We start from the raw sequence: 16,656 nt of genomic DNA on the forward strand, positions 1-16,656 counted from the left end.
TTTGTATGTGATGCTGCTGAGTTAGAAGATAGTTCTACATGCGTCTCTTATTTGGTAGAATTCGTTTGCATTTATTGTGATGGCCGAGGAATCAACAGATGATTTGAAACCTATATGAAACTTTCAGTCATTTTGATTCTTGTTATCAAAGAAATTAGGGTTAGTTGGACCTACAGTGATGGGGTTGGAAACTATCTGGGCTTTCTTTAGTACCGTAGTGCTCAGTCCTTCTCTCTCTCCCTTAGTTCAAGACGAGCCAAATCATCATGTACGGTCTCTGGGTTGTTATAGTGTCATTAGAACTTCTCCCTTAGCTCTAAGCCTTTCTTGCCTGGTGCAGAGGTCGTCGGGGCCTTGCATTGGTTCTCTTGAACCCTGTTACCTCCCACAATCACCCTGGGACCTTAAATCGGATAATAGGGGGTCAAGAGTCAGACACTACATGGAGAGTTGGACCACAGGGGACTTCCACCTTTCCCTTCCTGTGTAATCTTTAGAATACCCCCTCTCGACAACTGGCAGGACTAAGGATAACCTGCTACCGTCTTGTTCTTGTTGTTTAGCCCTAGCCCTTTATCTGGCTCCTCTCCAACAGCATAATAGTATGTTCTTGACACATGTCACAAAGAGCTATACTTTTTCCTTACTCCCGGTATTTTTCGATCAAGAGAGGGAGCTGTGTGGTAATCAAAAGTGGGCCTCTTCATTGACGGAGACCTGTGCAAAGTACAATTTCACTATATGTTTTTGCCTGTGCAACAGACTGAGGGGATGTAAAGGCTGTCCACCATCTTGGAGTCAGGAAGCCCTTGGCCACCAAAATCCTGGATGCTGCCAGCCAGATCAGGTACTGCTGAAATCTCTTCTTTCTGTGTTTCCTTGTCTCTGGAGGATGATTCAAAGGTCCCATGATCTAGAATGGGACTGGATCATGGTGCATAATGTCTGTCAAGTTTGTGTGCATTGCCTTTGTTGTCACTTGGCATACACTGATGGTAGCATGTGGCTCACATAGTCCCATGACCACAGGCTGTCAAAAGTCAATGCCACACATGTTTCTCTTCTCTACTTACCTGTTATATGTTGTAGACCATGGAAGGATTCTTGAGGCACTATGGGGCACATGAGATTGAAGCTAGGAATAGGATGGAGGCCCTGGGAGATTCCCCTGTGTACAGCCTCTGGGTCCAGTATCACAGAGTCGCTGGTGGTTCACTGCCTCCAGGGTCTAGTAGTGACCACCCTTTTGCCTCCCACATGTTTTTTATTTATTTATATTTATATAGCGCGCAAGCAGCCCAGGGGCATTGAGGCGCTGCTACTTGCAATAACTTAGTTACAGGGTACAGGCAAGATAGCGATTGTTGACACATTATGAATACTACAAAACATCATACTGTTGTTACAGATATTGCATTTGGTCATATATTACAACTTATATGATAAGTATTCATGCTGATGTGACGGGCCTTATGTGAAGAGGGTAGTTTTCAGAGGTTTGCGGAAGGTGGTGAGGGAGGCCTCACCTCGGATAGTGGGAGGTAAGGCATTCCAGTGAGTGGGCGTGAGATAAGGGATTCTGGATCCGCCCGCTCTGACTCTTTTTACTAGTGGCACAGAAAGAATGTTGGTGTACGGTGATCTGGTTGGCCTGGTAGTGGAGACGGGGTGGATCCTTTGTGAGAGGTAGGCAGGAGCAGTGAGGTGAATGCACTTGTGTGTCAGCGTCAGGGCTTTGAATACGATCTTTTTCTTTATTGGGAGCCAGTGGGCTAGTTTTCTGGCCTTCGAAATGTGTTCTCTTTTAGCAATGCCTTGGGCTGCCTGGAGAGCATTGTTTTGTATGACTTGTAGTCTCTCTAAGTTTTTATTGGAGGTTCCTAGAAAGAGTACGTTGCAGTAGTCTAGCCTAGAGCCGGTGATGGCTCTGGCTATGTTGGTGCAGTTCTCTTTGGAGAGAAAGGGTCTGACTGCGTTGATAAGTTTGGCATGATAAGCAGCTGTGGAGGCGATTGCGTTGACTTGTCTATCCATGGATAGGCTGGAATCCAGGTAGACTCCCAGAGTTTTGACAGAATCTGAGACAGGAATTTTAATGGAGTCAATGGTGAAGTGACTGAATTGGGCATTTAGATTTTTTAGCGAGTCGGGGGAACCTACCAGGAGGAGCTCTGTCTTGTCAGAGTTGAGGCATAGGCCGTTGTCTGCCATCCAGGCTTGGATGGTGTTGTAGAGGTTGTTGAGGGTCAGGGAGTCAGTGTCATAGTTACCTGTGAGGGTGAGGAGGATCTGAGTGTCGTCGGCGTAGTTGGTGTAGGAGATGCCCATAGCATCGAGGATGAGGAAGAGGGGTCGTGTGAAGATGTTGTATAGGGTGGGGGAGAGGCAGGAGCCTTGGGGCACACCACAGAGTATGATGGTTGGTGATGCTGCGGCTAGGTCAGAGAATACTTGCATGGTTCTGTCTTGTAAGAAGGAGGTGATCCATGCTGTGGCCTCTGGGGAAAATTTGGCAGTGGAGGAGAGGTGGTGGCATAGGACGTCATGATCAACGAGGTTGAAGGCCGCGGATAGGTCAAGGAGTAGGAGAAGTGCTGGTTTACCCATGTCTCTAGCATCGTCCATCTGGTTTTTCAGGTCAAGTAGGGCGGTTTTGGTCCCGTGTCTGGGGCGGAAACCAGATTGGCGGAGTCCAAGGAGTTTGTTCTCTTCAATGAAGTGCTGAACCTGCAGGTAGGCTGCTTTGTCCAATATTTTGAGGAGGAATGGGACAGTGGTGATCGGTCTGTAGTTGTTGGAGGAGGTGGGGTCGAGAGTTGGCTTTTTTAAAAGAGGGCGCACCCAAGCTTCCTTGAGGGAGGCGGGGACTTTCCCTGTGGTAAAGGAGGCATTAACAAAGGCTGTTAGGAAGTGAGCTAGTGCTTCCGTGCAGTCTTTGATAATGGAGACTGGGCATGCATCACCTTTGCAGTTAGAAGGTTTGATGTTCCTCATTATGTTGATGATGTCTTTTTCCTGAATGGGTTTGAAGGAGAAGGGTAGGGGGGGAACCAGGGTAGGTGGTGGGAAAGGTATATGCTTACTAGGTAGGGCTTGTTTGGTGGCTAGTATTTTGTTTTTGAGGAGGCTTAATTTGGTTTGCATGGCCGTTTGTATTTCATCACACCAGTCTTTGTCTTTGGTGAAATTCTGGGGGGCGGGGTTGGGTGTCTCGAGCTCCCTGAAAATGGCGAAGATTTCTTTTGTGCTAGATTGGGCTTCCGAGATTCTGGATTCGAAAGATTTGGCCTTTGCTTGGGTGATTGCCTTTTTGTATTTGGTGGATAGGGCTTTAAAGATCATCTTATCTTTGTCACAGTGGGACGTTTGCCACTGTGTGAGTGCAGCTTTTTTCTCGTTGCGGAGTGTGAGGAGTTCAGGGGTGAACCAAGAGTTGGAGTGGGTAGTGGGCTTGGATTTGCGAGGTTTGAGAGGGGCAATGGAGTTGATAGCTGCTTTGATGGCAGCATCATAGGTTGTTGGGAGTGTTTCTGGGTCTGAAGAAAAAGGTGGTCTGAAGGCTGGACCTTGGAGGAAGGGCAGTAACCTTTCCTTAGTGAGTTGGCGGGAGCTTATGGCGAGGCAGGGTGGGAGCGGTTGAGGTGAGGGGGCAGCAGGGGAGCTAGTGGTGAGGATGCTAAAGGTGATGATGTGGTGGTCAGACCATGGGGTGGGAGCGTTTCCTGTGATGATGAGTGGGCAGTTGTGTTGTGCAATCCAATCGAGCGTTCTGCCCTGGGTGTGAGTTGGGCTAAGGATGGTGTTCTTGTAGCCTAGAGCCTTGAGGGCTGAGTCAAGGGATTTGGCTGCTACGTCCTTACTATCCAGAAGCCCTAGGTTGACATCCCCAAGGAGAATGGCTTTGGACTGTTTTTTGAGGTTGTCAGAGAGGAGGTGGATGAGAGAGGCTTGAAAGTCTCCTGTTGGGCCTGGAGGGCGGTAGACAGTGTGCATAGTAATGGTGCAGTGGAGAGAGAGAGTTATTTTGACTTGGAGGTAGTCGCCGTTGTTGTTCAGGGATTTCTCTACCTTTCTAATAGAGAGGCAGTCTCTGGCAATAATATCTACACCTCCACCTTTAGAGAGGCGATCTTGTCTGGTGATGGAATAGCCAGGGGGTAGGGCGAGGGAAAGCGCCGGGCCGGAGGCCTCATGTAGCCATGTTTCAGAGATCATGAGTAAATCTAGGTCATGGAAGGTTAGGAGGTCGTGGATGTCTAGAGCGTGGGCATTGACGGACCTAGCGTTAATCATGGCGCATTTCAGGTGGGGTTCAGTAGTGGCTGAGCGGGGGGGTTCATGAGGAGGGAGGGTGAGGTGGAGGGGGTGGTTGCGCTGTGGGTGTTTGGGGAGTTGCACATCACAGATGTTACACTGGGGGGCTCATTTTCAGTGGTGGTGGACACATGTGGAGTAGCATTTGGCACAATAGCATTCAAAATGGTGGTAGAAGAATTGCACGTCACAGATTTTACCCTGGGGGGCTCATTTTCGGTGGTGGTGGACACAGGTGGAGTAGCATTTGGCACAATAGCATTCAAAATGGTGGTAGAAGAATTGCACACCACAGATTTTACACTGGTGGGCTCATTTTCAGTGGTGGTGGACACATGTGGAGTAGCATTTGGCACAATAGCATTCAAAATGGTGGTAGAAGAATTGCACATCACAGATTTTACACTGGGGGGCTCATTTTCGGTGGCGGTGGACACAGGTGGAGTAGCATTTGGCACAATAGCATTCAAAATGGTGGTAGAAGAATTGCACATCACAGATTTTACACTGGGGGGCTCATTTTCGGAGGTGGTGGACACAGGTGGGGTAGCATTTGGCACAATAGCATTCAAAATGGTGGTAGAAGATTTGCACATCATAGATTTTACACTGGGGGGCTCATTTTCAGTGGTGGTGGGCACATGTGGAATCACATTTGGTATGGAGGCAGTACAATTGTATGAGGGGTTAAGTACTTTATTGGCCGCTGTATTGGTAGTACTTGTAGTGGATGCAGGCTTTGAGGTTGGGCGGAGGAGCCTGGCCTTATTAGCAAGTAGAGAGGGTTGTACAGTACGTGAGCATAGCCGAGCATTATGGGTGCTCGTGGGGATGGGCTGTGAGCTGATGGCTGCTTGCAAAGTACGGGCGCGCAATCTGAGACGCCTTGAAGTAGAGCAATGGTTAGAGAGAAGCTTGCAAAGGTTGCGCTTCTTACCTTCCGAATGCGGCATAGGTTTGGGGCAAACGGCAGAAGAGCAGCGAAGAGCTGCAAAGAGCACAGGAGGCCTTTTCTCCTGGCCTTCTCTCGTCGGCTTCGCCTCACTGTCCTCTCCCCCTCCATTTAAAGCAGGAGGGGAGGGGCAGGCAAGCCGGCCTGACGAATGGGCACAAGTTGCTGTGGATGTTGTGGATGCGTCCATGGCAACAGCTACGGCATCCATTTTGGAGGACTTTCGGTCGGCACACGCGGTGGGAAGCTTCACAAAGGAACACACGGTTGTTCCAAATGAAAGAACAGCTGATCCAGCATCCAGCTGGAGTGGGTGGAGACGTGCGTGCAGCGGAGCTGCAAAGAGCACAGGAGGCCTTTTCTCCTGGCCTTCTCTCGTCGGCTTCGCCTCACGGTCCTCTCCCCCTCCATTTAAAGCAGGAGGGGAGGGGCAGGCAAGCCGGCCTGACGAATGGGCACAAGTTGCTGTGGATGTTGTGGATGCGTCCATGGCAACAGCTACGGCATCCATTTTGGAGGAATTTCGGTCGGCACACACGGCGGGAAGCTTCACAAAGGAACACACGGTTGTTCCAAATGAAAGAACAGCTGATCCAGCATCCAGCTGGAATGGGTGGAGACGTGCTCGCAGCGGAGCTGCAAAGAGCACAGGAGGCCTTTTCTCCTGGCCTTCTCTCGTCGGCTTTGCCTCACGGTCCTCTCCCCCTCCATTTAAAGCAGGAGGGGAGGGACAGGCAAGCCAGCCTGACGAATGGGCACAAGTTGCTGTGGATGTTGTGGATGCGTCCATGGCAACAGCTACGGCATCCATTTTGGAGGACTTTCGGTCGGCACACGCGGCGGGAAGCTTCACAAAGGAACACACGGTTGTTACAAATGAAAGAACAGCTGATCCAGCATCCAGCTGGAGTGGGTGGAGACGTGCTCGCAGCGGAGCTGCAAAGAGCACAGGAGGCCTTTTCTCCTGGCCTTCTCTCGTCGGCTTCGCCTCACGGTCCTCTCCCCCTCCATTTAAAGCAGGAGGGGAGGGGCAGGCAAGCCGGCCTGACGAATGGGCACAAGTTGCTGTGGATGTTGTGGATGCGTCCATGGCAACAGCTACGGCATCCATTTTGGAGGACTTTCAGTCGGCACACGCGGCGGGAAGCTTCACAAAGGAACACACGGTTGTTCCAAATGAAAGAACAGCTGATCCAGCATCCAGCTGGAGTGGGTGGAGACGTGCTCGCAGCGGAGCTGCAAAGAGCACAGGAGGCCTTTTCTCCTGGCCTTCTCTCTTCGGCTTCGCCTCACGGTCCTCTCCCCTCCATTTAAAGCAGGAGGGGAGGGGCAGGCAAGCCGGCCTGACGAATGGGCCCAAGTTGCTGTGGATGTTGTGGATGCGTCCATGGCAACAGCTACGGCATCCATTTTGGAGGACTTTCGGTCGGCACACACGGCGGGAAGCTTCACAAAGGAACACACGGTTGTTCCAAATGAAAGAACAGCTGATCCAGCATCCAGCTGGAGTGGGTGGAGACGTGCTCGCAGCAGAGCTGCAAAGAGCACAGGAGGCCTTTTCTCCTGGCCTTCTCTCGTCGGCTTCGCCTCACGGTCCTCTCCCCCTCCATTTAAAGCAGGAGGGGAGGGGCAGGCAAGCCGGCCTGACGAATGGGCACAAGTTGCTGTGGATGTTGTGGATGCGTCCATGGCAACAGCTACGGCATCCATTTTGGAGGACTTTCGGTCGGCACACACGGCGGGAAGCTTCACAAAGGAACACACGGTTGTTCCAAATGAAAGAACAGCTGATCCAGCATCCAGCTGGAGTGGGTGGAGATGTGCTCGCAGCAGAGCTGCAAAGACCACAGGAGGCCTTTTCTCCTGGCCTTCTCTCGTCGGCTTCGCCTCACTGTCCTCTACCCCTCCATTTAAAGCAGGAGGGGAGGGGCAGGCAAGCCGGCCTGACGAATGGGCACAAGTTGCTGTGGATGTTGTGGATGCGTCCATGGCAACAGCTACGACATCCATTTTGGAGGACTTTCGGTCGGCACACGCGGCGGGAAGGTTCACAAAGGAACACACGGTTGTTCCAAATGAAAGAACAGCTGATCCAGCATCCAGCTGGAGTGGTGGAGACGTGCTCGCAGCGGAGCTGCAAAGAGCACAGGAGGCCTTTTCTCCTGGCCTTCTCTCGTCGGCTTCGCCTCACGGTCCTCTCCCCCTCCATTTAAAGCAGGAGGGGAGAGGCAGGCAAGCCGGCCTGACGAATGGGCACAAGTTGCTGTGGATGTTGTGGATGCGTCCATGGCAACAGCTACGGCATCCATTTTGGAGGACTTTCGGTCGGCACACGCGGCGGGAAGGTTCACAAAGGAACACACGGTTGTTCCAAATGAAAGAACAGCTGATCCAGCATCCAGCTGGAATGGGTGGAGACGTGCTCGCAGCGGAGCTGCAAAGAGCACAGGAGGCCTTTTCTCCTGGCCTTCTCTCGTCGGCTTCGCCTCACGGTCCTCTCCCCCTCCATTTAAAGCAGGAGGGGAGGGGCAGGCAAGCCGGCCTGACGAATGGGCACAAATTGCTGTGGTTGTTGTGGATGCGTCCATGGCAACAGCTACGGCATCCATTTTGGAGGACTTTCGTCGGCACACACGGCGGGAAGCTTCACAAGGGAACACACGGTTGTTCCAAATGAAAGAACAGCTGATCCAGCATCCAGCTGGAATGGGTGGAGACGTGCTCGCAGCGGAGCTGCAAAGAGCACAGGAGGCCTTTTCTCCTGGCCTTCTCTCGTCGGCTTTGCCTCACGGTCCTCTCCCCCTCCATTTAAAGCAGGAGGGGAGGGGCAGGCAAGCCGGCCTGACGAATGGGCACAAATTGCTGTGGTTGTTGTGGATGCGTCCATGGCAACAGCTACGGCATCCATTTTGGAGGACTTTCGTCGGCACACACGGCGGGAAGCTTCACAAGGGAACACACGGTTGTTCCAAATGAAAGAACAGCTGATCCAGCATCCAGCTGGAATGGGTGGAGACGTGCTCGCAGCGGAGCTGCAAAGAGCACAGGAGGCCTTTTCTCCTGGCCTTCTCTCGTCGGCTTTGCCTCACGGTCCTCTCCCCCTCCATTTAAAGCAGGAGGGGAGGGGCAGGCAAGCCGGCCTGACGAATGGGCACAAGTTGCTGTGGATGTTGTGGATGCGTCCATGGCAACAGCTACGGCATCCATTTTGGAGGACTTTCGGTCGGCACACACGGCGGGAAGCTTCACAAAGGAACACACGGTTGTTCCAAATGAAAGAACAGCTGATCCAGCATCCAGCTGGAGTGGGTGGAGACGTGCTCGCAGCGGAGCTGAAAAGAGCACAGGAGGCCTTTTCTCCTGGCCTTCTCTCGTCGGCTTCGCCTCACGGTCCTCTCCCCCTCCATTTAAAGCAGGAGGGGAGGGGCAGGCAAGCCGGCCTGACGAATGGGCACAAGTTGCTGTGGATGTTGTGGATGCGTCCATGGCAACAGCTACGGCATCCATTTTGGAGGACTTTCGGTCGGCACACGCGGCGGGAAGCTTCACAAAGGAACACACGGTTGTTCCAAATGAAAGAACAGCTGATCCAGCATCCAGCTGGAGTGGGTGGAGACGTGCTCGCAGCGGAGCTGCAAAGAGCACAGGAGGCCTTTTATCCTGGCCTTCTCTCGTCGGCTTTTTGTCACAGTATGTATGTATGCATTTATGTTTGTATGTATGTATGTAAAGGGTTTAGCTGTATTCAGATGGGAATTGATGCAACATTGTGGTACTAGAGCGGCAGCAGTGGCAGGACAAGTGTGCAGGTTGAGAGCAGGATGTTTTTTAACGAGTTCAGTAAGTATTTGAGAACACCAGTGAGAACAGCATTGCCACTGTTAAGGTGTGAGAGGACCAATGCTTGGATAGTGGTTCTATTTCCCATAAGAAGTGCTTGAGTTCTGTTGAGGAGTGAGAGCCAGTTCCATACAATATGGGTTTTCTGAGATTTGTGGGTCGATTGAGATACTGCACTTTATGAGGAATATGCATAACAGGGGTTGGAGTGGGGTGTGAAATCAACCAGCTTCATGTCAGTGAGCGGGGAATGAATTTACAGTTGCCTGGTGCAGTTGCAAAGAGAATGTAATCTGTCTTTGCTCGGTTCAGCATCAGGTAGATTATTAACTTCACGTCTTGGATGGAAACAAGACAATGTGCGTTATTAAAGGTTTGCTGGAATCTTCACAGTAAATCCCCCAGGATACCGCCAAACCGTATTACCGTTACTAGCACTCGGTCCGGTGGTATTTCCACCAGATTCTGAGTGTTAGGTGATGGTGTAACTCCCAATTCCTTTGTGTCCCATAGTTTGCCAGAGCATGTAATACCAGCGATTTGTGCCGGTAAGGTGGCAGAATGACCGACAGCTTTTAGTGGTAATGTGCCTGTAAACGTTAATAGCAGCACGTTAATACACACCGGCCAACCTGTAATGGACCTTAATGCCTGTGTCGGTGGAGGTCATTGAGTGAATGACATTCAGGTACAGCTGTGTGTCATTAGCATGTTGGTGGATTTTGATGTAGTGGTGGATTATAATTACTTACAGTGGTACCATGCAAAGTTACCTTGCAAAGAATGGAGTTAACCAGAGTAAGATAGATTCCTAGAGTGCACCACAGGTCACTTGTAAACTTTTTCTGATATGCAAGGGCCCATCTGGACAAGCTGATTATGGTTGGAGAGGTAGGAGGAGAACCTTTGCAGGATCATGCTGTTGTTTCAAATGGATGTTGATAAAATTTTGATCATGGTTGGGTGGTTAGGCTGCAAAGAAATTAAGCAGAGATCGGTGCAGTCCCAAAATATATGAGTGTTGATGACAACTTCAGTGGTTCCCATTTGTGCTACATGTTAGTCATGTAGGAGGTTTCAGAGACTGATTCTTCCTTTTGGTTGTGTGGCAACTGCTTTGTAGACAGTCTAAAGCATCTAAAAAAGTCCTCACATCTAGCAAGCTCTCAACCAAATGATATGTGTCCCTTCAAGAATACTGAAGGACATCTCTGTTCATACAACTTCTGTTACATTGCTGACTGGCCAGTGCACACAATACCACTGGACTAGCTCATTTCTATATGTCAGCATTTAGCGACTGTAACCTGATCGCCCATTAATGGGTATGGTCCTGTAAGACAAAACCATACATAAGGCTACACCGATGAGGCATCTGTTAGTGTCAATTTCTGCTTCTTGATGAGTGGCTGCACACTTTACTTTATCAGGTCACAAGCTTACCAGCACCAATGTTGGGCCAGGCCTTTTACTATCAACCTTTAAGGGATTGTTGCAGACTCTCGTTGTTCTCATTCTCTTTTCGCTCCTGAACAGGTGAGTGGCAGCCTTAGCTACTCTGCTGATAAGTGACCCAGCGAGAGGAACCCTTTTCTCTAGCTCACCAAGAGAGTATCCAGATTGGAACCAGGGTGGTTTTGCCACACTCTGTGGCGTGCTTACACTCTTATTCGGATACTGCTGTGTAATCCACTAGAACCTGATACACGGCAGTCTGTTATTGAGGCAAATGGCTAGAGAATGATCAATGGAGGAAAAGTAGAACTGAGCTTCATCTGCCAAGTGGCGGCAGCTGAGGCCCAAGATAATGGACTGGGGCTCATAGCAAGAGTTTGATTTATAAAGATAGAAGAGGTCCACGTTCTGAGTGTTCACTGAGGCATACGGCGGTAAAGAAGTAGAATTAAAATTTACAGTGAGGAACTGCATAGCTTACCTGGGACGCTGCTAAGGTTTTGCTGTAGTATTCTGCTGGCATTATACTTTCAACAATATATACCAGGCACCAAAATGAGCTTTCTTCCTCTTGCATGACCAACAAGATAAGTGCAGCTAATCTGTGGCAAAAAGAAAGATAGAAGGAATTAAAGATGAAACATAACAAATGTAATTGAATTAGTAGCCAAAGAACAATAGTCAACAGTTATTAAAACAAGAGTTGAGATACAAGGGGCCTCATTACGAGGTTTGCCGGTAAGGCAAAAACGATGCTGGTATACCGGCATCGTTTACCGTCCGTCGTATTCCGACCTGCAAACCTGGTATTAGCGGCACCCTAAATAACGGTGCCGTTAATAGCGGCATAGGCGCATACACATGCCCCTTCAGGGAGCAAATACTGGCATGCCGGTAATAGGGGGTAATTCCAACCACGCATACATGCAAATATCGGCATTGCGAAGCCGGTAATCACGGGCTGCACGATGCCGGCCATACAGGCATCGCGGACCACCCGCAAACAGCAAGCAGGATACAAGGCAGCTGCCACAGGTGCACACAATCCCCACAGGTGGAGTCAATGGAGGCTGTGCCAGTATAAACTGAGCACACCCACACACCACAACCCCTCCCCCCCACAGGGGTAAGCAATGTTGAGTGGCCCAGTACAAAAGGAGCACACCTACATACCACCCCCCTTCCTACACCAAAATGCTACCACTAGCAGTTGCAATCATGGCGCTGGAGGACATGCCTATACTGCTACAACTACAGCAACAACAGCAACAACAGCAACAACAACTACAGCAGCAACAACAGGCAGCACAGATGAGACGCAGGTGGAGAAGGAGGGTGAGACAGGCCTAGCAATTACCACCAGCGCAGCCACCAGTGCCTCGTAGGCAGCCAACAATCCCTCGCAACAGACCCAGCCCATTCAACCTAACCCCTGAGCAGATCCACACCCTGTACCGGTTGGACCGTGACACCATCACCACTATAGTGGACATGATACAGAACGACATTGCCAGCCACATAGAAATACGCACTGCCATCCCCCCACTACTAAAGGTGCTGTCTGTGCTACACTTCCTGGCCACAGGCACCTACCAACACACAGTGGGCCAGCTGCATGGCATTTCACAACCACTATTCTCAAGCATGCTGGACCACGTGCCTGGCTGCTCGGTGAGTTGCACAACAGGCCCATGGCCATGCTGTGGGGTACTGATGTGTGCGGATGCAGAAGGGTGGGGGCCTACTGTACCCGGGTGGGAAAGGGGGGGATAGTGCACCTGGGTGGCAATAGGCCATGATTGGAGAATGCATGCAGATCTAAACACACCTCACCTGAACCAGACAAACGGAACATGACACATTACTGGGCCACATATCACAAATAATGCATATGGATGACAACAAGTAAGTGGCACAACCAGGGCACCATGGTGATGGCAAGCAATGCATGACTGAATAGGATGGCAACTGTGGCAATGCGTCTAGTGTGACCATGCGTAGTAAAGTATATACAGCATGAATTGGAGGCTAAACATTGTTGCACTACCACAGCACATCTGCCTCAGCATGCATGATTACACCCTGCATCATCTATTGAACCCCATCCAGTGTACCGCACCTCTTTACAGTGTACATTGCATACAGGTGACTATTTTGTACACGTACTGGGACATGTGCATGCCCACACCAAATAGCTGCTGCCATGACTGTTGTGAAAAGAACGACCGGTGGGGGGTGTCTGTACTTCTGCTCTCTATATGGTAGAGGAGAGGCACAGAGGACCCCAGCCAAGATTCTCTAATACGGTAGCAATGGACGAGCAATCAAGGCCTAGCTTCTCAGGAGGTGATGCAGGCTGGTTCTTAAGTACAGTGTACCCCAAGCCCCCACAAAGGAATGTCCACACACTATATTGGTTAGAACACAGTCTTTATATAATCAATAGTCAAGGTTATGTACACTTATCACAATAACTCACTTTGTACTCCGGAAAATCAACAATGGCAAATATATACAATTCTAAAGTGGTACCACCCTTTGTATTAGATCTTATTAAAGTGCATCAACAATACTGTAACAATGTCACACAGATCAATAGAGTGAAACCAGCAATAGAGAGAGGAGAGAAAATAAGATGGTTGAGCAATAGGCAGAATACTGGCCCCTACCACTAGGCACAGTTCTGTGTGGAGATCCCCCCACCTGGGCAACCTGTAAAATAAAGATATAGCACAAGCCCAGTCCATATATTGTTCTGCAAGTCTTATTCTCTCCTATAATGTTTTTACCCCCCCAATGTACCTGGTGGAGTCGAGTTCTTCGAAGAGGCGTCGACAGATCCTTCTTGAGCGACCCCCTTTCAAGCGGGAGTCACGGATCGTCGAGAGGCGTCGAGAAACGTCGAGGAACTCGGTGTTCGGCGACGGGGAATCGACGGCCCTTCATGAATGCCTTCCCTTTCAAGCGGGAGGCACGGGGCGTCGAACGTCCGTCGACAAACAAGGTAGAACGGCGTCGATGATGCGGCAGCTTCGTCCGAGCGGTGCTCGTCGGCGTCGGAGCGTCGGCATCGTGCAAGGCAGAGGCGTGCGGGGCACCTCGGTGACAATAGTTCTGGACCGCAAAGATTGTGGAGACGGAGGCCCAGCAAGGGCGTCAAGTCGTTCGAGGCTTTGTGGTCTTCGGGTGGCGGGAAACCCACCGGCAGGTTTCTCCTCGGCGCGTTGGTCGTCCTCGACTTTCTCCGGCAGGATAAAGCGGTCGACGGTGCGGACAAGAGAGTCCTTCGATTCGAATGTTCTTAGGCAAAGGAGCGGACGGCTCCGGTTGTCGGCGGCACGGCGTCAAGTGGTTCCCACAGCTGGGCAACACAACTTCGACGGGCCTCCAGCGGTTACACAAACCTGCGAACCCTGGTCGACGGCAATGGACTTCGACGGCGTCGATGTCCGGGTGCTTCACTTCGATCTCCTCGGCGGTCCCGTCTCGGGTCGGCAGCCTTTCGAGGGTCTGTCTTCCAGGGCGCCTCGGCGAAGATGGAGCGGTGCTCGATGGTCCCTCGGAGCACGGGAAGAGGGCGCCTTACCAGGTCCTCTCTCGGGTCAGTCTTCGACGATTTCGGCAGCCTTCGGATCGGTCGAAGCAAATGCCACAGCAAGTCTTCTTCTTCCAGCTGGACGTCGAGGATCAGCAGTTCCAGTTACTCTTAGAGTGGAGACTCAGCTCCAGAACGCTTCTGAACGCTTCTGAACATTCCTGAACCCCTCTACCAGTGGTGAGAGGTCCCCAGATATACTATTCTGTCTCTCATCCACACTGCTGGCACACACTCAGCAGCCAGTCATACAGAGGGGCATTCATGCAGTCAATCAGCCAATCAGGCACACAGTGCATTCAGGCCACACTCCTCCCTTTCAGACACTCACAACAAGGAATGTGGATTGGGACAAGTACCAGCCATTCAACACTACACACTGCATTCAGGCCAGTTTCGGGCAGGGCTGTCTCAGTCTTTGTCTCTCATGCCAGAAACCAGACAACCACAACAAGGAGTGTATATTGGTCACACACTCCATTCACCCAGGTCCCACCCAAAGGAGGTACCCACAACATACAGTCACTGGGAAGGCTCCAGTCAGTCTAGCTGGGCCTTCACAACAACACCATATATGGAACTTCCACCCAACAGCCAGTCAGGGGGAAGGGACAGAGTCAGGGCTTCCCAGGACTTTGGGAAAACAAGATAACAGGCAATAGAAAGCAAGAGGCCACAGGGGCCATCTTGTTTCCTATCAGGAATCAACTGATCCCAATGGCAGGGCCTGGGTATCCCAAAATGGAGGACACCCAGAGCACCTGTCAAATTCAGCATGGAGCTGCCACCAGCCCATACCCTGCTCTGTGGGCCACCCACAGGTGCCCAAAAACATACACTAGGAGCACAGGGTTGTACCCCTACCCATGGGTGCCATAAGGGTATCCCATGGGTCTGTTCACCAAACCAAAAGAGAGAGCTGCACTGCCAGGAGTCCCACATGGACTCCTGGGCAGAAAACATGACAGAACACACGATAAAAAGCAGAAAAGGACAAGGATTCAGAGGCCCTGTCCCTCTGATGCATTTCCAGCATCACAGTCGCCCCCCCCAGACTGAGGTGGAGGGTGTCTAATCTCCCACGGGATAGACACCCTCATCCAGATGGTCAACATACCTTCTGGAAAGGCCATCTGCATTATCGTGACTCTTCCCTGGTCTGTGCTCTATGGTGAAGTCTAGCCCTTGCAGGCTAATGGACCACCTGAGCAATTTCGGATTCTCACCCTTCATTTGCATAAGCCACTTCAGGGGCTTATGATCTGTTTGGACCTTGAAGGTAGACCCCGTAAGGTAGGGCCTAAAACGCCTAAGGCTCCAAACTATGCTAAAACACTCCTTTTCAACAGTAGCCCACCTAAATTCTCTACCCTTGAGTTGTCTACTGATGAATATGATAGGATGTTCTCTCCCTTTGTCATCTAACTGGGACAAGACAGCTCCAATTCCGGTGTCGCAGGCATCCGTCTGGACGATAAAGGGTCGGCTGTAGTCAGGCGCACACAACACAGGTGCCCTACACAGACTTTCTTTCAAGCCATCAAAGGCCCTCTGACAGTCTTGGGTCCAATTAACCTTCCTAGGCTGTTTGGGTGAAGTTAGAGCTGTCCGGGGTGCAGCTATGGTTCCATAGTCTGCCATGAAATTGCGATAGTACCCAGTGAGGCCCAAAAAGGCTCCCACCTGGGTTTGAGTAGTGGGAGTCTCCCAGTTCTGTACATCCTGTACTTTACTGGAGAGAGGTTGGATTTGACCCCCTCCTACCTCATGACCAAGATAGGTGACTTTCCCCTGAGCTATCTGGCACTTGGTGGCCTTGATAGTGAGGTTATCCCTTTTCAAGGCCTGCAACACCTTATCCAGATGTGTCAAATGCTCTTCCCAGGTGGAACTGTAGACGGCAATGTCGTCTAAGTAAGCCACACAAAAGGCTTCCAGCCCACTGAGCGCATGGTTGACCAATCTCTGGAAGGTGGCAGGGGCATTCTTCAACCCAAAAGGCATGACCCTAAACTGGTAGAGTCCCTCAGGTGTTGAGAAGGCCGTCTTTTCCTTGGCATGGTCCGTCAGAGCTATTTGCCAATAGCCTGAGGTAAGGTCAAAGGTGCTCACAAATTTGGCAGCACCTATGGTGTCCACGATCCCATCAGCCCTGGGCAATGGGTGCGCGTCAGTTTTGGTGACAGCATTGACTCCTCGGTAGTCCACACAGAACCTCCAATCCTTGGTACCCGCCGGGGAACTTGTCTTGGGGACAAGGACCACTGGACTGGACCAGGGACTGGTTGAGGGTTCAATAACACCCAGATCCAACATCTTGGCGACCTCAGCCTGGATGTGGTTCTTGACGGTATCTGACATACGGTAGAACCTGCTTTTGACAGGCACACTGTCACCAATGTCAATTTCATGCCTACACCACGGTGTAAGGCCTGGCGTCAGTGAAAACAGAGAGGCATACTGTTGGAGCAAAGCCCTGCAGGCCCTCTGTTGCTTTGTT

The 16,656-nt window shown here is 51.0% G+C and overlaps 1 protein-coding gene across 4 annotated transcripts in view; it reads right to left on the bottom strand.

Annotated features, from left to right (window-relative positions):
- The window catches only part of TBC1D2 (TBC1 domain family member 2), a 1,652,487-nt gene that overhangs the window by 176,258 nt on the left and 1,459,573 nt on the right, over nucleotides 1-16,656 (bottom strand). For all 4 annotated transcript variants that reach the window (XM_069630602.1, XM_069630605.1, XM_069630603.1 and 1 more), the window contains one exon: nucleotides 11,043-11,163. In XM_069630602.1, coding sequence (XP_069486703.1) covers nucleotides 11,043-11,163 — 121 coding nt within the window. The remainder of the gene's footprint in view (nucleotides 1-11,042; nucleotides 11,164-16,656) is intronic.

This window comes from Ambystoma mexicanum, chromosome 6q, assembly GCF_040938575.1.
Source record: "Ambystoma mexicanum isolate Mex_15411 chromosome 6q, UKY_AmexF1_1, whole genome shotgun sequence".
Taxonomy (NCBI): domain Eukaryota; kingdom Metazoa; phylum Chordata; class Amphibia; order Caudata; family Ambystomatidae; genus Ambystoma; species Ambystoma mexicanum.